The 22,434-nt window shown below is 49.5% G+C and overlaps 10 protein-coding genes across 10 annotated transcripts; 3 read left to right on the forward strand and 7 right to left on the reverse strand.

The window, feature by feature from the left end:
* Positions 1–1,939: 1,939 nt before the first annotated feature.
* On the reverse strand, positions 1,940–2,869 carry CCM_08244 (uncharacterized protein; the record flags this gene model as incomplete). The annotated part of the gene is made up of 1 exon (XM_006673383.1): positions 1,940–2,869. The coding sequence occupies one exon, from the start codon at positions 2,867–2,869 to the stop codon at positions 1,940–1,942; it is 930 nt and encodes a 309-aa protein (XP_006673446.1).
* A 1,406-nt stretch (positions 2,870–4,275) lies between these two features.
* CCM_08245 (C6 transcription factor, putative) lies at positions 4,276–6,655 on the forward strand (the record flags this gene model as incomplete). Its single annotated transcript, XM_006673384.1, has 4 exons — positions 4,276–4,646; positions 4,701–5,711; positions 5,762–6,542; positions 6,602–6,655. 4 exons carry the CDS (start codon positions 4,276–4,278, stop codon positions 6,653–6,655), a joined length of 2,217 nt encoding a protein of 738 aa, XP_006673447.1.
* A 349-nt stretch (positions 6,656–7,004) lies between these two features.
* CCM_08246 (Major facilitator superfamily transporter) lies at positions 7,005–8,829 on the reverse strand (the record flags this gene model as incomplete). The annotated part of the gene is made up of 7 exons (XM_006673385.1): positions 7,005–7,353; positions 7,424–7,558; positions 7,650–8,132; positions 8,187–8,340; positions 8,400–8,498; positions 8,554–8,617; positions 8,671–8,829. The coding sequence occupies 7 exons, from the start codon at positions 8,827–8,829 to the stop codon at positions 7,005–7,007; spliced, it is 1,443 nt and encodes a 480-aa protein (XP_006673448.1).
* A 658-nt stretch (positions 8,830–9,487) lies between these two features.
* Positions 9,488–10,414, forward strand: CCM_08247 (dihydrodipicolinate synthetase; the record flags this gene model as incomplete). The annotated part of the gene is made up of 1 exon (XM_006673386.1): positions 9,488–10,414. The coding sequence occupies one exon, from the start codon at positions 9,488–9,490 to the stop codon at positions 10,412–10,414; it is 927 nt and encodes a 308-aa protein (XP_006673449.1).
* A 263-nt stretch (positions 10,415–10,677) lies between these two features.
* CCM_08248 (Acyl-CoA N-acyltransferase) lies at positions 10,678–11,424 on the reverse strand (the record flags this gene model as incomplete). Its single annotated transcript, XM_006673387.1, has 3 exons — positions 10,678–10,807; positions 10,862–11,039; positions 11,103–11,424. 3 exons carry the CDS (start codon positions 11,422–11,424, stop codon positions 10,678–10,680), a joined length of 630 nt encoding a protein of 209 aa, XP_006673450.1.
* Positions 11,425–11,928: 504 nt separating this feature from the next.
* On the reverse strand, positions 11,929–13,254 carry CCM_08249 (monocarboxylate permease, putative; the record flags this gene model as incomplete). Its single annotated transcript, XM_006673388.1, has 1 exon — positions 11,929–13,254. One exon carries the CDS (start codon positions 13,252–13,254, stop codon positions 11,929–11,931), a length of 1,326 nt encoding a protein of 441 aa, XP_006673451.1.
* Positions 13,255–13,787: 533 nt separating this feature from the next.
* On the forward strand, positions 13,788–15,452 carry CCM_08250 (C6 transcription factor, putative; the record flags this gene model as incomplete). Its single annotated transcript, XM_006673389.1, has 1 exon — positions 13,788–15,452. One exon carries the CDS (start codon positions 13,788–13,790, stop codon positions 15,450–15,452), a length of 1,665 nt encoding a protein of 554 aa, XP_006673452.1.
* A 173-nt stretch (positions 15,453–15,625) lies between these two features.
* On the reverse strand, positions 15,626–16,945 carry CCM_08251 (dipeptidyl aminopeptidase/acylaminoacyl-peptidase related protein; the record flags this gene model as incomplete). Its single annotated transcript, XM_006673390.1, has 1 exon — positions 15,626–16,945. The coding sequence occupies one exon, from the start codon at positions 16,943–16,945 to the stop codon at positions 15,626–15,628; it is 1,320 nt and encodes a 439-aa protein (XP_006673453.1).
* Positions 16,946–17,858: 913 nt separating this feature from the next.
* CCM_08252 (uncharacterized protein) lies at positions 17,859–18,749 on the reverse strand (the record flags this gene model as incomplete). Its single annotated transcript, XM_006673391.1, has 1 exon — positions 17,859–18,749. One exon carries the CDS (start codon positions 18,747–18,749, stop codon positions 17,859–17,861), a length of 891 nt encoding a protein of 296 aa, XP_006673454.1.
* A 1,184-nt stretch (positions 18,750–19,933) lies between these two features.
* On the reverse strand, positions 19,934–21,858 carry CCM_08253 (dihydroxyacetone kinase; the record flags this gene model as incomplete). Its single annotated transcript, XM_006673392.1, has 2 exons — positions 19,934–21,303; positions 21,393–21,858. 2 exons carry the CDS (start codon positions 21,856–21,858, stop codon positions 19,934–19,936), a joined length of 1,836 nt encoding a protein of 611 aa, XP_006673455.1.
* Positions 21,859–22,434: the final 576 nt, after the last annotated feature.

A 22,434-nucleotide genomic window follows, 5' to 3' on the forward strand; every position in this document is an offset into this window, starting at 1 on the left:
CTAGTAAATAACTTTAAGTTTATTTATTAGTAAATAACTTTACTATTAATACCTAAGCTTATTTACTAGTAGATAACTTTAGCTTAACTTAAGTTTATCTACTAGTGGATAACTTTAGCTTAACTTAGGCTTATCTACTAGTAGATAACTTTAAGTTTATCTACTAGTAGATAACTTTAGTTTAAAAAAAACCTATTTTTTCTAACCCTTTACCCTAACTACTAGTATAGTTTAGCTACTATTATAGTTATTAAAGAGTATAGATTTATATAAATAGTATTTACCTAGGTTTATAAAAGCTATATTAATAGTATAAGCTAGTCTTTTAAAAAAGCTATACTTATTTTTATAATCTTTTAAGAGTTTAGGTCTAAATAATATATATATAAATTTATTATTTTTTCCTTTACTACTAGTAAAGCTTTTATTACCTTTATACTATATATACTTTACTTTTATATATATATTATATTTAGTACTAAAGTGGCTTTTAATATTAAGGATCTATTAGGTAGTTAAAGGCTTTATAATATATACCTTCTTATTACTTATTATAGTAAATTAAAGTATATAATATTCTTTAGGCTTTTATTAGTACCTCTTTTTAATATTATAAGGATATATAAAGTCTTTAGGCTTATCCTTTTTATATTTTTTATTATTATAAGGTATACTATATATAAAAGCTAATTTTAAGGGTTATAGCTTATTACTTATATAGAGGGAGGTCTTATATTCTAATAAGGTTATTTTTAGTCTTTTACCTTAAGTAATATAAACTTTATTCTTATATAGCTATAATAAAGCCTATTTTAAATATAACTTTAGTTTAATAGTTTTAAAGAAATTATTAATTATAAGATAACTATTAGTTAATAGTATATTAAGTATATTTATATAATTATATACTACTTCTTAATTCTTAAGCTATTTCTTAATACTTATATTCCCTTAATATATATTTTATAGTATACTCTTATAAGTATAGTCTACCTTAACCTCTATATATACTATATTTAAAGTAATAATTAACTTAAGCCTTTTAACTAATTAGTAAATAATATACCCTTTTAGGTATTCTTTTTTAAGCTTATTATATATTTTAATTATTAAATAGGGATTAATAAATAATATAATAAGTTTATAGACCTTATTTAGCTTAGTTTTACTCTCTTTATATACTTATAAGGTAATCTTATATTCTTATTACTCTTAATTAGATAAGGCTTTAAGTATATTAAGTATTTTAAAGTTTATTTTAATAGGTTTTTTAAGCTTTATAACTTTATAAAATTCTACTTTATATATCTTAATCTCTATAGGTATATTAAGAGGGTTTAATATATTTTTAATATTATTCTCTTTTATAAGATTAATAATTATTTATATACTTATTATAAAAGATTAGAAAATTTAGATTTAATTAAACTAACTTTCTAAATTATATTATTTAAGTCTAAGTAAGACTATAGCTTTAATATAAGATAATATAATAAAATAATAGAATAATAAAATATTATATAATAATAATAATAATAATAATAATAATAATAATAATAATAATAATAATAATAATAATAGATAAAATAATAAATAAAAAAAAGGATCTATATAATATAAATATTATAAGAAGTTTTAAATTATAATAAATACCTTATATAATTAGAACCTTTTAGGCTTATAACTATAAAGTATTAATATAGTTATATAAAATAATAGTATAGTTAATATAGTTTATAAAAAAATAATAGAAAGTAAAGATAATAAGGAAAATTAGCCTTATATTAGATAAAGCTATAAAGGATAACTAGTTAATTTATATATCCTATTTCCTAGCCTTAGGCTATATAATTTAAGTTATAAGATAATACTATATCTTAGGATACCTAAGGTTATTGCTTATCTATACTTATTATCGGTATAGATAAGATAAGCTCTCTTATCGAGGCAGTGCTCTGTGCGATAGGACCAAAGGATAGGTACCCGTCCAACCCACATGCCCTCCAAACTGATTCATGAAATCCATGTAATACTCCTCGATGGTCTTGGTCTGGTTAAGGCTCCAGGGCTCCTGGGACTTATACTGCTCGTGTTCCGAGTCGAACCATCCTGCGAGCTGTGGCTGCCCCGGGCTTGCTTTGAACTGATCAAAGGTCGAGTTGTAGTTTGAGTTGTTGAACCACTGCTTTTCGGGCATCTTCTGCTTGAAGCTTTCCACAGTGACGTCGGACCAGAATCCGGCACCGTAGTCCCCAGTGGTCTTAAAACCAGGGACCTGGACTGCTGACTTGACTTGACTCCAGGAGATACCCCCCAAGGCTGAAATTTCAAATTCGTTGCGCCATTTGCGTCCTTGCAACAGAGTCCCATCAGAGTCGGTCATGTGAGGTAACGCTTGGATTTCGTATATCCAGCCACCCTCCTTGCTAGCCATATTTGCGTATCCAAGTGCCGTCCCGAAGAATCTGGTTGTAGATACATACGCGGTAACTCTTTTACCATCCACCAGCTTATAGCCCAAGTGGTGCATATAAAGACTAAAGCCATTGTTCTCATTAGTTGGTGTAACTTCAGAGCTTGGCAAGAAACCGCCAATAGCTTCGATCTCCTTGGGTGACCTCTTGTCACCACGATACACAATTTGGGGTGGCGGTAGTATCGCAGGCGGAGGAAATTCCCGTCTTGCGCCAAGTGCACGCTCGTCTAGACGGTCAAAGTCGTTGATATCAATGGCACCTAAGAGCTCGGAAGGGCCTCGGAGTTCACCCTTAACGTCTGACGGCAATGATTCAACAGGCTGAGCATAAACTTGAGAGTACAAGCCTACTGCAAGGGCAAGTAAACCGAAGAGCCGGCCGTGTCGTGCCATACTGATAGATATGCAGTTCTGTGGTCGAATTCGTTGATAGAGGGAAGTGAGAGGAAAATAGGTGTCCTAAATTGTGGTAGATCTTGATAGTAGCACTGCCGAGTCTAAGAGTTAAATTCAAGGACGGGAATGAGCTTAATATATGTTTCTCTAAACATTTACCTATCAATTGAATTATGAGCCGTGACTCGCAGTATTAACAGACAATTTGCTTTACGGCTTGTCCGGGTTGGGTGCTCCTGACTCAGTCAGTAATCAGGAAATTCAAGGGTCTACGCATTGTTCAAACACGACAGAGTCTGTCTTGGTCTTTGTCTGGTCTAGACCGCCAAGACTTGGTCTGGTCTGGCCAATTCTCCAGACCATGGTCTGATCGTTGATAGAGCACCGCTGCTATAGAGGCGTCGCGCCAGCAGGGGCCTTAGTTGAAGATATTCCTAACCCTGCTAATTACTGACAGGAGCTTTTAATTTCTCGCTTTTTTATAAGAACTGGTGAAAGAAACTCCCGGCCGGCTTGGCTAGGATTTTCTCTCCAATAATTGGTAGAGGGAAATTGAGGCGTTGCAATAACAGCCAAAAAAAATCGCGGTCAAACGACGATTCCGATGGACGAGAGTCTTAGGAGGACCACGCGCCTGCATCAGGAGGTTAGGAGCGGCCTGTGAACACGCAGCAAAGCACAAGAGCAGAACGTCTCGGATTCGAGCTGTAATTAAAAACGCACCCCATCCATGTCTTTGTGATATTTTGGAGTTGTTGATATTTTACGGGCGCCAAATCAGCAGCAGGTTGGCAGTTGGTGGGTCATGGCAAGCGGGCATAACGGCCCGTTTACAGAATTTTTTTCCCTTTTCAAGTCCCTCTTAGCACATTAACGTTAATATCAAGCGACGAAACAGGATCAGGAAGTATACGAGTCATCACGACAGATAACTGTATCGAGTCAGAAGAGCTTGAAAAAGGTTGGCTCGCTGTTGAAGGGGTCAGGCCATCTGCGAGAACAGGCGGAGAAGGCCCTGGTCTTGTCTTAGTTTGGCGGCGGTCTAGTCTGGTCTACTGCCCGACTTCTAGAAAATCGAACAGTGCCTCCCTCTTACGTGTTACATTTGACTCCTGCTCCGTTATCGCGATCTGACCAAGAAGCCACAGCGCATTGTCACCAGGCATCGCCCATACCTACGGCCTTTCGCAAAACCTATACAATTTAATAAAATAGCCTAAAGCAAGGAATCCGAATGGAGTCTGTAGTTTTTTCGTGCAGAAGCCACGTGAGGAAGCTAAGTCAACATGTGGCGTCCGTCAGCTCCGTTAATAATCCGAGGCGGTTCTCCGGACTAGAGGGGGCGGGTAGGAAACTCCGGATTCTCCAAATACCATCAATATTATCTAACTCGCCTACCGACCATGGTGACAAGAGGGAGCAGCACAGCCCATCATCCGGCGGGGGATCCGACACACATTTCCGAGACGTCCACTTCCAGTCTAAACAACACAGGCGCTGGGCCACGCAATAAACGTCCGACACCTCGACAGGCGGGCTCGGAAGCCGCCGGAAATCGCCGCAAGCTGCAAAAGGTCAGCCGGGCTTGCGACTACTGCAAATTAAAGAAGCTGAGGTGCACCGGAAATGTCCCCTGTGAAGTGTGCGCTAAGAAGCGCTTGCATTGTCTTTACGATGCCCAGTACCGACGCGGCCGCCCACCAACACCACAAGCTGGAGAGACGACAGTCCGGCATCACGCAACTCAGACGCCGCCGGCCGGCGGAGTCTCGAGGTATGGTTTCCTTTGCGTCCCATAACTTGCACTGTGCTGACCTGAGTAAAAAAGTCAGTCGGACATCGCCGTTGAAAGGACTGGTCCCGAACCAGGCGGTGAGTTCTCGAATGCTTCTGTAGGCGAGGGGCCCCAGAGTCGGGCCTCGCCAGAACTCGAGACTGCCGAACTTGAAGGCCAATTTTTCGACCTCAATTCAAATTTCGCATTTCTACACCGAGCCTGGAAGAGATTTTCCTGCCAGAAGGGAGGAACAATTCCTGATGTTCTCACTGGCTCTGAGCGCTCACAGCCTCTCGTGTCGGCTGGAGACCGGCCGTTGCTCGTCCCCTCTGGCGAAACGGTGCGGATTCCGGATCGCCAAGGTGCAACGCAACTATTTGAGTTTTACTTTGAAAATTGCGTTGTCACATATCGCTGTCTCCATCGCCAGTATTGCGCGTCGTTTCTCCAACCTGTGCTTCACAATGCACAGCAAAACCTACCTCTGCACCACAACATCGGCCATGCCAAGGCCGCGCTTATTATCAACATTTTTGCCATTGCGAGCCTTCGAAAAGAAAAGACCTCCGGATCCACATCCCCGTATAACGTGAATCAAGTACCATTGAGTGACAGCGACCATTACTTCTGCGAGGCGCTCCGTCTCACAACCGCCGAGACTGGTCTTCCGCGCTTAGAGTCTGTCCAAGCAAGGATGTTGCAGGTACTTTTCCTCCTACAAACTGGCCGAATGAACCAGGCATGGTACATATTTGGGGGCACAGTTCCTATCGTTTCTGCCCTTGGCCTCCATAGAACCTCTGGGCGAGGTGGAAGCCGAAATGTCGCGGGTGTCAAGACGGACTACATTGTCTTGCAATGCCGCCGACGCACATTCTGGGTCGTATACATCATTGATAAATACCTTTCAGTTGTTTTTGGAAGACCCAGGCTGTTACATGACGATGATATTAACCAGGAGTATCCCGATCATGTCAATGATGAAGACATGAACTCGCATGGGCCCTCTGCATCTGCCCCAACATTTGACTGCCATATCGACTCGCTAATAGCGCACGCAAAGTATGCCATTCCTTTTCCTATAATTTACACGCCATTGCTGATTAGACCAGGATTGCTCGAATCATCGACAATATATCGAGAGAAGTCTACTCTCTGAAGCCGGTTCCGACGCTTGAAAAGTTTAATGCGGCCAAAAAATTCCGTCATCAGCTCCACGATTGGCGCCGGGGTCTGCCTGCCTATCTTGGAACTATTCAACCACGAAGCCTCATACCTTCTTTCTGTCGGCAAGCAATAGCATTGAAGCTGGCATATTGCCACGCCGTGATGCATGCAAATCGGCCTTTCATCCTCGGCTACAATCGCCAGTCAGCCTCGTCATCAATAGACGAAATCGTTTCAGAATGCATCAGCGCAGCTAAGATGGCTCTGGAGACCGTTGATGATATTATGAGCGATGGTATGCTCTTCCACGCCTTCTGGTGGACGCCATATGCCACGTTTTGCGCCGTGGCTGTCGTCTACGTGTGGGAGATTCAACAAAGGGGCCGCGGTGGTGACGTCGGCAGTGATCCATTACTCATGGAACTAGCAGAGCGCTGTCATAAACACCTATACCAGGCTGCGGCTACATACTCCCTTGGGCTTCGGTACAGCATCATCCTCGAAGAGCTCCGCTTGCAGGCAAGACAGGGCTCGGTGGAGCTCGCTCAGCACCAGTTTGCGGATACAGTTGGCATCGCAGTGGTACAGGATAATGCACTAGATATCGGTCCTGGTTCGGGCGCAGTGGGTCTGGACGTGAGCCAGATGCCAAATGACATAGATGCTGTTCCTCTCCCTCCCCTCAACGAATGGCAGCTTGCGGATTGGCTTGACCTCGACTCATCAGTAAGCGAACCCCACAGAGTAACCTCTTCACATTCACAGTCTTCTGATTATTATTCTAGGCATTGGTTCCGATTTCCGATCTCGAGAATTTTCCAGTTATCTGGGATGTGTAACAAATGGCAGCGTGGTGGCTTGCCCCAATCGACGCCGGCAGGTGGTAGTGGTAGTTGCGTTGGCGGCGGAATTCATCACATCTTAATAAGGGACACCTATTCTAGACATTGCCGCTTTTTTTTTTACAAGATTGACATAGCTTACCATCTATGTACCAAGACTTCGCACGTTTCGCATTTATCATCTCAGAGCCTGGCGCACGGTCGGGGGTGAGGAAGAAGAGGGCGATAACGTAGCCCTCAGGGACGTCCCGTTCCTCAGCTTATAGATCTGAAACGTTCTGAATTTATCGCAGGGATACTAAGCTTGGGAGACCTCTTGAGCTAGTTACTGGGAACTTTTTTTCCCCTAAAGAGCGTACTTGAACAACGGGCTCTTCTCGCCCATGTGGTGCATTTCTTCTTCCGTGTATCTCTCCCTGACCTCCTCGTCCGTCATCAGCGCTTTCTTCTGGTTGCTCCGCCGAAGCAGAAATTCCAGCAATGTCGCGGCCACAATTCCGGTGGTTGCAAATGTAAGCGATGTTCCATATCCAGTGGGGTAGCGCGGCGCTTCTCGGTCAAGGTAGATGTAGGATCCAATGAGGCCACCAATGTTGCCAATACACACAAGAAGCCCAATGCTGATAGAGCGCTTGGTAGGATCAGGGGTATTTGCAATATTCCATGCATTTACGCCCGGCAGTATGGGGTAGAGCCTAACATTTGTCGTTAGTGAAGCTCCGAAGCGTGGTGCTTGTGCCGGTGCCGGTTCCGGGTGAGACTCACCCGAACATTGATAAGCAGATAGCAAAGTAGGCGGCGGCAACGTTATTCTTGATGTCCGAGGACAGGGCATACAAGGCAGAGAATGCGACCACAACACAAGTTTGTGGACCGACGAGAAAGATATCTCCAGGAATACTTGTCCGCAAATATAGCAAAAAGGTACGCGGAGATAGCACCGAGAACGTAAGGAGGGATAGTAAGCAGCTGTGCGTTAGCCGGTTTGTACCCCATTGAGGTGAGTATTGTTGGCATGGTGAACTTCATTGCGTAGTTTGGCACTGCATTTGACCAGTTGGCAAAGGCAAGAAGGTAGATCTTGTAATCGCATAAAATGTCTTTGAAGATGGCCAGGTTAAAGTGTTTCTTTGCGTTGTCGCGAGGGATACCAGGCCGACGGGCAAGCTGCCGTAGTTCCAGATAGCGAATCTCATCGGCATCCAGCCAGCGTGTTGAGAGTGCAGGAGAGTCGCAGAGCATCAAGAAGCACAGCGCGCCTGCGGTGACTGTGAAGATGCCCTCCAGAATGAAGATCCATCGCCAACCATCAAGTCCAGCAATGCCGTCCATCTTACCAATCGCAAAGGCAAGAAGACCGGAGAAGGCACCGCCAGTTGCGGCGGATGTGTACAAGATTGCGATGCGGACTTGGGTCTCTTGAGGAAGATACCAATTGGAGATGATGAGGATGGCACCGGGAAGGAAGCCGGCTCTGGCACAGAATTAGTAAAGGAAAGCCATCAGTATCATCAAGTGAACAACGTACTCGAATATTCCCAACAAAAAGCGAGTCGCAAGCAGTCCGGCGTAGCTTTGTACAATACCGGTCAGAGTCATAATGATGCCCCATGCGATGACGATACCTCCCATATAGACGGACGGCCTGGGGACCTTGTGTAGAATCATGTTTGATGGAACCTCTTGAAAGAAATTTAGAGACTGTTTAGTGTTTCGTAAAGAATGGAGTGGCTCAGCATACCAAAAAGGATGAATGGGATAAAGAAAATCGCGACAGCCACATTGTACATGATGCCATGCATGTTGAGGTCAGCCGTCATGCCCTCGATTTTCGCATTGCCTTTGGGTAACCGTTAGTTGGGCCAAGAATAGCGTGGCAAGTCATGAAGCAGTACCAATATTGGTTTTATCCAAATACGCCATGAGGTAGAGCAGAATAAGCACGGGCAACAACCGCAACTAGTGTCTAATTAACATCTTGCTTTTAGCAATATCCAAATGTAGTCACTCACATCAATTTTCCGAATAACAATCTCCTTGCGCTTGTCGCTGAAGCTTTCAAGAAAATCGACGTCGTCCTGCGACATGTTGCAGGAATACTCATGGTGAATGGCTTTACCCTTCTCGATTGTAGACTGTTCCAAATCTCGCGATTCTGCTGCCGGCCGCATGGTATCCATTGGAGTAGTATGGTGTTCTAGAGAGTAGTTGGACAAAGATTGGGTGGAATAGTCAAGCTCGAGAGAACTGAACTTGTTTGGGGTGAATCTTGGCGGGGGGCAGGATCTTGAAATAATACTGATTCGAAGAGCTCAGACCCCGGACATTGGGTTCCCCGGATTATTGGACAAATGGGGTTCTCCTACCTGGGATTGGTGGTTGTTGACAATGTTGACAAGGTTGATGACCATGTCCGTGCGTGGCTTTCCCCAGGAATCAGCAAAACCAGTAGATCCGTGGTTTGCACGTCGCCCGTTGCACACGACTCAGGGGTTGGTCGTAGTGTGTTCGAATCCGGAGTCCGGAAACCCGGAAATCTACTAGTGACAACGCTTATCCGGTTCGCTCAGGTGAGCTATCCGGAAACTTGTGCCTACTAGCTAGCACGCAAGATCCGGGGGAATATGTCTTAGCATCTCCAAAGAATTCGGATCATTTTGACCGGAGACAGTGACCCGAGGACGTCGAAGTGCTGGCGGCAAGTAGCCCAGCTTGCCAACTATAAAGACAGCCCTGAGAGCAATCTACATTCCAGCATTCAAGCAACACCAGAACCAATCAACTAGACACCTCTTGCAACTCACGCTTTTTTGTCCAACAACGTCCAATATGTCCATCGATCTCAAGGGACTCGTTCCGGCGCCGGTCACGCCTTTCACCAAAGATGGCGCCGTGGACTACGAGGCCATTCAGCGCCTCGGGTCTTGGCTCGGCAGCCAAAAGGGCGTCAAAGGCCTTGTGGTCCTAGGGCATGCGGGAGAAGGCACTTTCCTCACCCAGCAGGAGCAAGTCGACACCATTAAAGCCTTTGTCAAGTCTGTCAACAACAAGATCCCCATCATAGCCGGCATCACAGGCGAAGGAACAGATGTCGCCGCGCAAGAAGCCAAGCGCGCTAAAGAGGCGGGCGCTCAGGCCGGCCTTCTCTACCCGTCTCACGGCTGGCTACGCTTTGGGTACCAGCCCGGCGCACCCCAGGATCGCTACAGGGTAGTCTACGAGGTCTCGCAGCTACCTCTGATCCTCTTCCAGTATCCCGACAATACAAAGGCCAACTACAGCTTGCAAACCCTCCTCGACATTTCTGCGCAGCCTGGTGTTATTGCGATGAAAAATGGCGTGAGAAACATGAGGCGATGGGATACAGAGATTCCCATCTTCCGCCGGGAGCGACCAAACGTGCCCGTCCTGACCTGCCACGACGAGTACCTCTTGCACACGGTCTTTGACGTGGACGGCATGCTCGTCGGCTACGGAAATATTGCGCCCGAATCGCTGTACGAGATGATTCTGGCCGGCAAGTCCAAGGACTACAAGCGCGCAAGGGAGCTGCACGACCAACTCCTGCCAGTTACCAAGGCAGTGTACCACAGAGGTTCGCATATGGAAGGCACCGTGGCTTTGAAGCATGCCCTTGTTGCGCGGGGAATTTTGTCGCATGCGACTTTGAGGTCGCCGCCGATGCCGCTTCCAGACGGCGCCGAGGCGGAGATTCACTCTGCAATCGCCTCCGCAGCGCTCAGCAAAGTTGCATAAGAGCCTCAACTTCGGTTGCCCATCCTGTTGCGTTCTAGTCGCGCTACTGATAGAGCTAGATTACAGTAGATGACTGGTGGCTCAAGGCAGTCATGTGGTATACGTGCTCAACACACATAGATAGTTAAATATACCGATCAAGTGCAGATCTAGATTAGATGTTCAAGAAGCCTCGTCAGAGTAATTGTGCGCATTGTCGGTAATTCTTGTGAAAATCCACCGTAAATAACGAAATAGTGTAATTTCCCGTTATCGTTATCGGCCTAATAAACAGGCTCGTAGGGATATACCATGACCCTAATAGAGAGCTTCTCCTCTTCCTCTTTAACCTGAACCGTGATGGTAGCAATATCGGTGAACCCTAATGACGAGTACAGCGCATGGCCCAAGGGACTGCTGAGCAATGTTACTGGCACTTGGTGTTGTTTGGCCCGTTCGATCCCCCACCTGCACAGCGCCGTTCCTGCTCCTTTGCGTTGAAACTCGGGAAGAGTGGCGAGAATTCTTAAATGCAGCTGGCGTGATTGATAGACCGAGTTGAAGTAAGTCTCCCTGGCTGCCCGCGTGGTGCTACCAAAGGCCGCCATGTGCTCAAAGTTGGCGTCTCGCCGGGCAGTTTTATCTCCTGCTTAAAAAAAAAGTAAGTATCGGACATTACAGAGAGAGAGGGGGGGGGCGCATAACGTACCTGTTGGTGTCAAGGAATACTTCTTGTCCTTGTCAGGTTCCACCTCCCACACTGCGAGGGCAGCGGGAACTTCGTCTTCCTCAGGCAGACCTGGTGCTGGAAAGGTCACCACTTTAACGACGACTCCCTGTGCCTCGAGAAATGACTTCATCATAAGACGCGTGTAGCCATAATTATCCTCAGGATACTGCTTGCGCAGAGGGAAGCGATAATCCCACTGCGGGTCCATGGGCATGGCGTAGCGGATGATGGCGGCCAACGCATCAACATCACCAGGCAGGGCGTCTCGGATATGCAGGTAGGCGGGATGAAGATTGGTCATGGTGGAGAGGGAGTGATGTGTCGCCTGAGGGGAGGGCTGGGAAAACCCCTTGTTGTTGGAAATAAGTCGTACTGACTGGACTTTATCTAGTTCGTCTCCTCCTTTCACCGGAGCGGCTTCATTTTGGCAGGGGTCGTGTCCAATGATGGAAAATGGTGGAATGCCTTTGTACGACCATGTTGGTGCAGACTCATGGTCACGGCCCACACACAGCGGACACAAGAGTCGCACCAACACAGTCACGGCAAGCCACCCCAACAACGTTGGCCCACGACTTCGTTCGGTCCGATTTATCCGACAGAACCTATACCTGTCTAGGACTTTCCAGTCTCTGACTCGGACCTCGAGCCAACTGCTACAGCTCTTCTGGATGCAGTGCTCCGAAGCATTATTCCTGCCTCCGCCGCAGATGATCTCTACTCGGCAATCGAAACTGACTCCTTATTTATTCATGACGTGTCTGACTCGAAATATTTCTGAAACATTGCTCTTTCTATATGCTTATTACACTTTTACGCGGAGCTTCCAGCCCGCCTTAGCCACTCGTGCCGCCACGGCCATGGCTGCTGCTAGCAGGATAGATGTCGCAGCAAACATCTGCGCCCCCAGGTAACCTCCACCCTCGCTTTCTATGATGGCGCCCGAAATGGCGGGTCCTGTGAGGTTTGCCAAGCTGACAAAGAACAGGATCATGCCAACACGGGTGCCCGTTTTACTTGGGTGTGGCGTCATGGTGGTGGCCACGGCAGGATAGAGGGCTTGAAGTGCGGCGGCGACCAATCCGTATATGACGGCGAACACATACAGTCCCGCTGAAGTTTGCACGGCTGCCCAACAGTACACCAATACACTCGAAACTAAGCCGATGATGATGATGAGGTTGAGCGCACCGCACCATTGGTCCGCAACAATGGTCGGTGAGATGCGACCTATCACGCCGACGCCGTTGAGCAGAATGAGAAGGTAAATAGGCTGCGCAACACCGATTCGATCGCGGGCAAATGTTCCGAGAAAGAAGAATGCAAAGTACAGCCCCCAAAAGGCAAAAAACATGCTGATGGTAAAGAAGATGAAGGGTACATCCTTGAAAGCCGCCATGTCGATCCAATCGGCAGTTTTCCTGGGCGGCAACCGGGGCTTGAATAAGAACAAGCATGGGATGTAACTGATAAGCATGATGAGGCCCATGCAGCGCATTGTCCAGCCGAAGCCGATCTTTTCATGAAATATAAGCCGGTTGATGAGAATCGGATACACAAGGCCGCCGACGGCCGCCCCAGCCGCCGAAAGACCGACGGCAAAGGCTCGACGCCTTTTAAAATACTGCGACAAGATGGCGAGCGCAGGGCAAAACACCAATCCGTTGCCGATACCCATGCAGACGGCCTGTGATAGGAAATAGTGCCAGTACCGCGTGCCGAGCGACGTCATGAAAACACCAAGCAGCTCGAGGAAGACGCCCGCGTAAAAGACGGGGTAGAAGTAGCCGGCATCGGTGGCGCGCCCCGAGACGACACCGATGCCAAACAGCAGGAACGTCTCGACGCTGCCGATCCAGGCAATGTCGCTGGGCGGACGGTCCAGCGCCGCGGTGTAGTATTCCTGGAAGACGCCATAGCCGTTGACGACGCCCCAGGTGTTGAAGAAGACAATGTGCATGAGCAGGACGTGGGTCCAGGCTTCTCGTCCGCCATCGGGTGGCTGCTTGGCGGCAGAGATGGTGGCTTCTAGCTTTTCCAACTGTCGCGGGTGGTCGACAGAGTCGTCCTGGCTGGCATATCCGGGAGTCGTTGCACCAGACTCTAGGTCTAGTGTGCTTGTGTGCGCCATGATGTCTGATGGTAATAGAGATGCATGTAATCTGGAATTCAATAAAACATTCAAGATCTATATGCATGTGGCTTTAAAGAGATTTCATCGTGTAAGAATCGAATTCTGCTTTAAACGTTCTGTCCCGCTCTATGCGTGGTTTCCGCTACTGCCGCCTTTCCCGACAGTGCCATTCCCGATGTAGGCGGCTGATGACTCCGCTTACTGTGGTGAAGATTCTACGCGCGGTGCTGGTACTCAAGGACCTCGGGGTAAAACTCTCATCTCTTTGCGAATCACAACCAACCAACACATCTCATAATTTCGCCTCGAGCCCACAAAATCACTGTTTTTTTCCTTAAGAAAATCTCTGCAGCCATCATCCAGCATCACTTCGACTCACTGCCACTCACTGGCCGGACTTTCCAACCTCCACCACAGTTGGCATCTCCACCAGTCTGCTTCCGTTTTACCCGTTCTCCGACCGCTGCTCATACGCACTCCATTAAGAAGCCAAGCCCGCAAGCCGCAGAGCCGGTGCCGGCCTACTATTCATGGCCTCGATGCAAGGGCGCAAGCGATCGCGGCTCGCCTGCCAGACATGCCGCGACCTGAAGCGTAAGTGCGACGGCGCCGAACCGTGCGGCACATGCGTGCGGTTCGAGTATCCGTGCCGCTACTCAGCCGGCAGCAGGATGCGCAACAAGACGGACCATACCACCCGCACTCACACGCCACCACGGAGTGCAGGCCCGCTGCCGCCGATGCACCCTTCACCTACGGATAATACGACACCCGCGTCCTCTGTGCAGCATCAGGCGCGGTCGCTCGAGGCCAACTCTGGACCTGCATTTGTACGCCGACTTGGCCTCAAATCTGATTCCAAGGGGAATCTGCGGGTGCAGACATTTGCGTGGAATGCGTTCCTCGGATCGCGACAGACTGTACAAAGTCCAATGGCGCGTCCGGTTACCGAGCTTTTATCTCAACAACGCATGTCATACCTCGCAGGTGTTTACTTCCAAAAACTCCATCCCACCTATAGCTTTCTCGATGCCGATGAGCTAGAGCAATACGTACGACTTCGCTGGGCAAAATCCAGCGCCCCAGAACCTATTGACGCTGTACTGTGTGGTGTCGCTGCTCTAGGGTGCCTTTTTTCGCAAGTGCACGCAGATGCGACCGAGCCTGGGCTTGTCGAGTCCGCAAAGCGCATGCTTGAAGAATCCTTCTCTCAGCCGCCTTCCGTGTCCAGTATCAGTGCATGGTTGCTGCGAGTCATATACTTACGACTTGCTGGAACGCATTACCCGGCATGGATGGCAAGTTGTACAGTACTGCATATGCTCGAGGCGGCAGGCCTGACAGTGGAAAACATAGATCCCGTTGTCCTGCGTCCGGACACAGAGGCGGCAAGCAACGTAGAGACGAATAGGAGATTGCTAGCCGTCTCACAACACCTCAACACATGGATGTCTTATGACATGGGTCTGACCCGCGTACCTCTCTCCGGCGTCACATGCGCCCTGCCCGCGAAACGACCAGGAGAGTGTACGACAGAGTTAATGGAGCTGCTCCCATTCACGATACAGTTAGATCCAGAAAGAACGCAACCAGCCTCTGAGCTTGAATCTGCACTGCAGATCGTTCTCGACCGCGTTCACACCCGCCCTTCCACAATCTTGGGGCAATGCAACCTTGCTCTCTGTCTTTGTCGCCGTTTACGTTCCATGGAGTTCTCACTACCCGACACCACCATCCAGCGAATCTTGATCTTGACAGCCAAGGGCATCCAATCCGCGCGTGATATTCTCATCGACCGCGCCCCGTGGCACCACATGGCGTACGTGCCCTTTCAGATTGTCTGCGTTTTGCTAGCAATCGATACAGTGTCATCCATTTCACAGCTTGGTGATGCGATGCAGTGTCTCAAAGATGTTACTGCCGTGTATAATACGCATGCTACCCGCGAAGCGATGCGAACGGCGCGCTCGCTCATTATGCTGCATCAGCGTGGCAAAGAAATGCTAGCCGCCACATTGAATGACATTGTCAAAGTGTACGACAATGCTGACGAGGATGCGGCGAATGCCGCACCGGCGCTAGCTGACGACTTTGCGTGGCTGAATGGTTTGCCGGATGACATGTCCAACATCCATGAGTTCAATTTGGAGCAATTCCTCAGTCCAGAATTCTTCTGGAATGCAAGCAGCAGTTAGTACAGTGATGTCACCTGGCATAGCTCGCATGGTGTACATTGGTTTATTAAAAATTGGAATATATTTCAGTAAAGGAGGAAACACGCTGCAAACGACGATGAACCCTATACCTGTAAATGCTCATGCAATAAAACAACCCTTCGTCGCCTATTACGTCTCTTTTGAGGTGCGACTTAGTTTCTTCCCTGGAACACGTCCTCGAACCAGTCATAGAGGACTTGATTTTGGTAGACAGCCGCGCCAACAGCGCAGTGCTCCCCGGCGCCTTCAGCAGCCTTGAAGTAGTGGATGACCTTGTTGGAGCTGCCAGTGACGGCATCGGCAAGTTGCTGAGCCTGACCAGGGAAGAACTGATCGAGCTCGGCGTCGCCAATAAAGATTGGCTGTTTTATCTTTCCAGCCACGCCCTCCAGGGTGTACTTCTGGACCAATGTGGCAAAGTCAAAGTAATCGTCGGCCTTGAAAGACCAGCGTCCCTGCTGGACAGCCCATCGAATCCCGGTAGGAGTGCTCGGGTCAGCAATAGCCTGTGCAAACAGATCGTTGAAATCCTTGCGGTTACCGTCCTTCAGCCATTGCTTCGCGATGGTAGGCAGCTGGCTGGTGAAGGTGGCCCCAAAGTCGTACACGCCATCAATGGCACCAACAGCGGCGATACGGGGCTCGAAAGCGGCAGCGCGGGAAGCCAGGTAGCCACCCAGCGAGTAGCCGATGGTGCCGATAGCCTTGGGGTCAACTTCATGGAGAGAGATGGCATAGTCGACGACTGGGGAGATGGCACGCTCCCAGTCGGGGATGAAGCCAATGTTCTGGTCACGGCGGACGCTGGGCTGGCCGGGGCCCTCGTATGTAATGACGTTGTAGCCGCGATCGAGGGCCGCCTTGCCAAAAATGTGAAACATTTCCTCCTGGGAGCCGTCGAAGCCGTTGCACATAAGGATGGTGGGGTGACGGCCAGGCTTGCCCGTGCCATAGAAGATGGCCGGGATCTTGAACTTACCATCCTTGGACTTGAGCGTCGTGCGGCGCCCCGGACTCGCCAGGAGAGGCAGTGCGTCGTTGAAGGCCTTTGTCTGTTTCTTCCAGAGACTGTCGATGCGCGGGTCGGCCCAGTTGCCGTGGAGAAAGAAGTCGGCGGCGCGGAAGTAGCTGGCCGCCTTGAGGCGCATGCCGCGGAACGAAGCAGGGTATTTTGTGCAGTCAATTGCCTGTCCCTGCTTGTCGACGCGCTCTGCGAGGCTGTTAAACGCCTTGTAGTAGCTTTCGAAATCGGACGCCTTGATTTGCTGCGCCGCAACGAGCACCTCGGCGATATCAGCGCCCTCGGCAAGAGCTAGCGATAGTGTACGGAGGATTTCGAAGTGAAAGGACTCGTCCGAGTTCAACAGAAGCATAGGATTGGCGGGCTCACTCGTCGGGGGGGCAGTTGAGTTCTGGGCCGCGACCAGGCATAGGGCAGCAGCACCAATGGCGCAAGTCGCCAGGCAGACCATGGCGAAGATGATGATGTGTAAAAGGCCGAGCGCTGTAGAAAAGTACAACTGCAGTGCAACTAGATTGTGCTGTGTGTAGTGGCGTTGTCTCGAATTATGTTGTCCTGAGTTATGGGAGATCTGAGCACCTGTTTATCTCGAAATAAGGGCGAGGTCGACGATATATATAAATGTTCATCGTTAAGCTGGTCACTGGCGATTTGTCTCCGGGGCCGACCACTAACAAGTCAACTAGGCTGAGCCCATCGACCACGCTAAAGCCGCTGTGGGAAGAGGTCATAAGGACCGGGATTGATATGCGGAATTGAGGACAGGGTAAGAGGGCGTGGAGCACATCGCGTAGCGACCAAGGTGCGGGACTAGGGGCCTTTTTTCTCAAGGCATTTCCCTTCTTTGTTCTTTGAGAGGGCGAGCGCTCGAACGCGAAACGGGTGAGTTTGGCACAATTTTTGGGGGAACTGGGATGCTTGGTAGGGATCCTGCTAGGAGGTTGCCTATTTGAGGAGTGAATCCCGTGTGCCAACGCGGGAAACCAGTCTGAACTAGGCATGCAGCAGTGCACATCGAGCCAGGCTTGCTATAGCAAAACAAAGCACCTGGTGTATCCCAGTAACACTCAGTAGTAATAGCCCACGAGGGCCTGCCAGTCGCGGAGCTGCAAGCACTACGCGACACAATCAGGAGAGAGTCCGCGCCAGAGTCTTTTCCATCATAGGCCATCACAAGTTCTCGTAGGCGCTATATACTAGCTCGGTTCAGAGGTGTGCGCTATGATAAACAGGATGTATTGATTCCGGCGCAAGCTCGAATTGGGAGAAATAGCATCATTCAACTAGTAACCAAATATATGTCGAGGTTCCAATATTCCGAGTCATTGCTCGGCAATTTGGCCACCAACTGCAGTACAACGTCATTACAAATGGAGCATGAAAAGGCAGGTCGAAATTGTCCACAGGATCGAATGTGAATCCCGCCCAACCGTGCTCGCAGAAGAGTCCTTCTTTGGAGAAGTGCTGCCGCCAGTTCCGCTTGGCCCGCTCGACGACAATGTTGTAGTTGCTCCCACTATACTGGACGTCGATGTGCCAGTAAAGGAGGTCGTTGGCGACACGGCGGCTCCCGCAAGGCTGCTGGCCGCCGCCTTGACGTCAAGGTTACAGGGCTGCGCCTCTGGTTGCGTAAGTAGATTGGGGCATGCAATCGAAGTATTGGCCACTTTTTCAGCGGTTCCCTTGAGCGCACAGCCCTGGTATTCGCGAATAGCATCCCTCGGCAGCTTGGCCCCGGGCCGCACTGTAAAGTACATTTTCCCTGTCCTCTTTCCAACACCGGACTGGATCAGTGTCGCATCGTCGGGCTGCTTGGAGCAGACAGTCCAGTAGTGGAACGCCCAGCTCAAGGCGCACGCATCCTCCGCGCCGCGCCAAGAGCCGTACGAGCCCTTGGGATCCTTGCTACCGCTAGGCAGAGCATCCTGCAGTGTCTTGGTGGAATTGAGGATATAGTACGCGCCCGACGGCACCTCGGCATACTTGTAGCCATTGATGGTGTCGCTGCCATACAGCGAGCCTTGCGCGCATTGAACCGACCACGAGAGCTCGGAATTGTAGGATAGCAATGCGGGCGCGTTTTGGTATCCAAAAATTACGGGAAATGGCGAGACGACTGCGTATGTGTCGTTTTGTGGAAAGACAATGGACATTTCGCCGACCTGGTCATTTGCGTCGTCGCCAAAGGAGGCGCAGGCCACCTGAGCCACCATGAGCAGCGCTGTAAAGGCGAGCGCGGTCGGGTTTCGCAACATGTCGAGTGAATCCCGTTTGTGCGTCTGAAATGAGGAGTCGTGCGCAGGTTTCTGCAAAATCAATGACGCAGGTGTGTGATGGATGAGAAACAAGCTACCCCCTCTTTCTAGGCACAAAGAAGTATATTCTCAGTCGCGTGAATTTCACCCGTGGACGTGTTCAATTAGAAAGGGCAAGTGCGGCTGAAGAGGCCCTGGACAGGGACCAGCGGCCGCCCACTTCGCTTGATTCACTGCTAGGATGGATGGCACATCGCGTCAGCACCTAATCAGAATCGCAATTAATTAATAAGAACTATTAAGGTGCTGACTGTATTTCTTCTCCTTCTGCATTCATTCTTTGTGTTTGTCCCGCCAGTACCTCCACGGCATCGTAGAAGAGTGGAAACCCATATCGGCACGAAATGCTGACTGCAGCAACCAAGGGAATAATATCGTCATTAGGGAGATCCGGGTTCCGGATGCCCTACGGAGTACTGTAAGCAGTGACGTAGCCGAGTACAGCGCAACAATAGTCTTGGTGTCCAGGTATTGAGATGCCGTGGTTGTAGGAATATGCAAATTGAAGTCGGGGCTTCCCTACACGTTCGTTAGGTGTTCTAGTTCTGAACATCTGACAGGTCCATCACGACGCTTAGAAGGGACCCCAAGGCTTACATCTCTAGCATCCAGTTATTAATAATAGTACTATTCTATAATATTGTGGATTGAACCTCTAATTCGCTGGTAAGCGCCGCACGACACAACATCTAGGGTAGCAGCACGCATTTTTAGACAACTTCGACCTCGACTAAACGGTATCTGGAAGGACGTCGTCTTTCATGTATAGTACACATTTGCATTGTTTCTGGTACATACGGCCATAGGCAGTGGAAAATATCGCGTCCCGTCCGCTCCGCTGAAATCAAGCTACTGACCGGCAGATTAGTAGTTGGGTCGGTGACGACCAGCGAACACCGGCTGCTGTATGTTTTTTTTCCTCTTTTCCTCTTTTCCACTCTTAGTGGCTATCATATCTACCTTTCAATAGTTGCTGTTACGGGTTCTGCCCGTCGCAATTTTTGCTATGAGCAATTGACTTTGGAATACGTTTCCTCGCTTGATTTTTTAGGGTACTAATGGTACAATAATGTCATTCTCGGCTCAAGCACCCGCTTCGACCACGTTGCTCCATCCTTTCGCACTCAAGCTTCACCCTGATCTCTGCTCACCCGCGGCACGTCCATACCGACCCCTTGAGCGAGACCCCAAAGCATCTCATACAAAGCCCACGCTCCGGGATCGGGAAGCTCCTTCGTGGCAGCATCGCCGACATAACTCGCTCTTCCTAGACTCGGCTTGATCCAGCGCGTGGCCAGAGCCTTGTCTCCCGCCACCTGTACGGCAGCCGCAAAGTCGACTGACTCGGCGTACGCATTGGCAAACGGGATAAAAACATCCATCACTGTACGGTCGCCTTCCCTTGCGGGGGTATGTCTCTGCAGGCTGTCAACAGCAGACGCCACAGACTTGGACAGGCGCTCCGATCTGGTGACAGTCGAGGTGGTGTGCTGCTCCACGGGTTGTTTGAGGGCAGAGTAAAATGCTGACAGAAAGATTCCGAAAATAGCTCCTAGAGTGCCGCCCATCTTGTCCAGCGTTTCCATGAGAATCCCGAGAAAGTTTAGCAAGGACCCCCTAGATGCGGCGCCCTTGTCGAGTAAGGACAACACAGCTTCGCACACGTCCTTGACTGCCTCGCCGCAATCCCCATCGCCTATTATCATATCCCATTTTGTAAGATGCGGTTCTGCTGATATGGCAGCCTCGCAGGCGGATCGGACGGCCTTTTCCAGCAGCTTCGCGTCCACGGGAAAACCTCCTTCTGAACCCACGATGTCGAAAAATGTCGTTTTCTCGGCGCTGTGCGATTGAGCGTTTAGTCCGTTGACGCCCGCCTTGCTGACCTGTGGTGTGGCACTCCTGTCAAAGTTGGTAACGTTGGGCCAAGACACCGCCGTCGTTGGCCGATCAAGCAACTCTAAGAGTTTCGAGGTGGTGCTATCACACTGCCTGGCTGCCGCGGATAGGTTAGCTAGGGAGATGGAGAAGCCAGGGGCATTAAGCGATGTCTCAAATGCGCCCATCATGGTCCGGCATGGCCTCAAGCCATATAGTTTCGCTAGCTGAGTTTGAACTTCGTCTGTCAACGCGCCGAGTTCAAGTGTTGATAAGCCCCCGTAGTTGTTTATGAGCATGATAATCTCATCTCCGCTGCCGAACTCGACAAATCCTCTTTCGGGGTCATCTTGATTACACAAGAGAGCAAGACATTGTTTGATGATTTCATCAACAGATGGGAACGGCGTCAGCATGCGCCGGCCTGGTTCGTTGTGGATTCCTGCGCCAATGATACATGTGTCTTCGGCGACCGATTGGTGTTGTCGGCCAGGAACGTGACAGTGATCCAAGGCGGAGCCAATAGATACAGTATGAGCGTTGATGGTTTCAGCAAGATGCACACAGTCGTCGAAGAGCCAGTTCTCAGCAGCCGCAGAACACAGGATTTTCATCGCTAGGTGAAATGACCGTCAGAATCAAATTTGACTGAATCTGGGGTGATGACTTACTGAACACATGGCCGGGAAGACCTCTTCGGCCCACCCTTGAACACTTTCCTCCCAATGGAGACATCATCTGTGGCCGCCACAATAGCAACCTTGCGATTGCCCTGTTGGCCAGACGAGGCTGCCTTTGCTTTGGCTTTCTCGGCAGCCAACCCAAAATGTAATCTGTCGCCGGTGTAGTTGGTAATTAGTAGGATGGTGCCTTGGTCTGAAGGCACGGCGTCCATGGCCGCCAGAACCTGACTCGCGCTTGGCGAAGCAAAGATGTCGCCGCAGGCAGCGGCGGAGAGCAGTCCATCGCCGACGAAGCCACTCCATGCTGGCTCATGACCGGAACCGCCCCCACCAATCACACTCACGCGCGACTGGTCATGGCTTTTGCTCAAGACAACGCGATGCTCTTCGTCAAGAGCCAGGTGAGGGTTTGCGGTTGTCAGGGCTCGAAGCGCTCGCGGAACCAACGTGTTTGCCGCAGTGGAAGGAAAGTAGTGTTTCGTCGACATTGTGTGAAATAAAATGCTGGTCGGTGAGAAAGCGGTTGATGAATTCGTACATCCATTGTCATAGTATAATTGAATCGGCTCATGCTGCAATATAACGTCGCTGAAGCGGGTTGGGCAGATGAAAGGTCGAAATCAAGAGTGTGAGGTACTACATGATGATGTGCCGCGAGACGCGGTCACGCCACCCATGCAGCCAGTGTGTGACGACGAAATCAGCTGGGGCTGCTGCGGACAAGTTCTAACGATGCGGGGTAGTTAAAGAGGCGCTCCGCTTACCATGCCGGTTCATAGCCGGTCCTGCATGTCAATCTGCCAGTTGGCTACTAACTAAGTTGGATTGACTTGCTCGTTAAGCCTTGAATACCCCTTAGATAGGTAGTTACCTAGGTACCTACCTAGGTAGTTACCACCAGTGCGAACCCCACACACTCTGAACCCCCAGCTGGGGCTGCATGAGGCCACTTTCCCCGCATCTGGCCCCCCGAGACGCGACCGAACCCTTATATTAGGTAGCTCATCCCTTGTCCCCGAGACGCATCCTCATCCCTTGCACAGAACGGCACTTGCACAACGCAC

This window comes from Cordyceps militaris (genome assembly GCF_000225605.1).
Source record: "Cordyceps militaris CM01 unplaced genomic scaffold CCM_S00007, whole genome shotgun sequence".
Taxonomy (NCBI): Eukaryota; Fungi; Ascomycota; class Sordariomycetes; order Hypocreales; family Cordycipitaceae; genus Cordyceps; species Cordyceps militaris.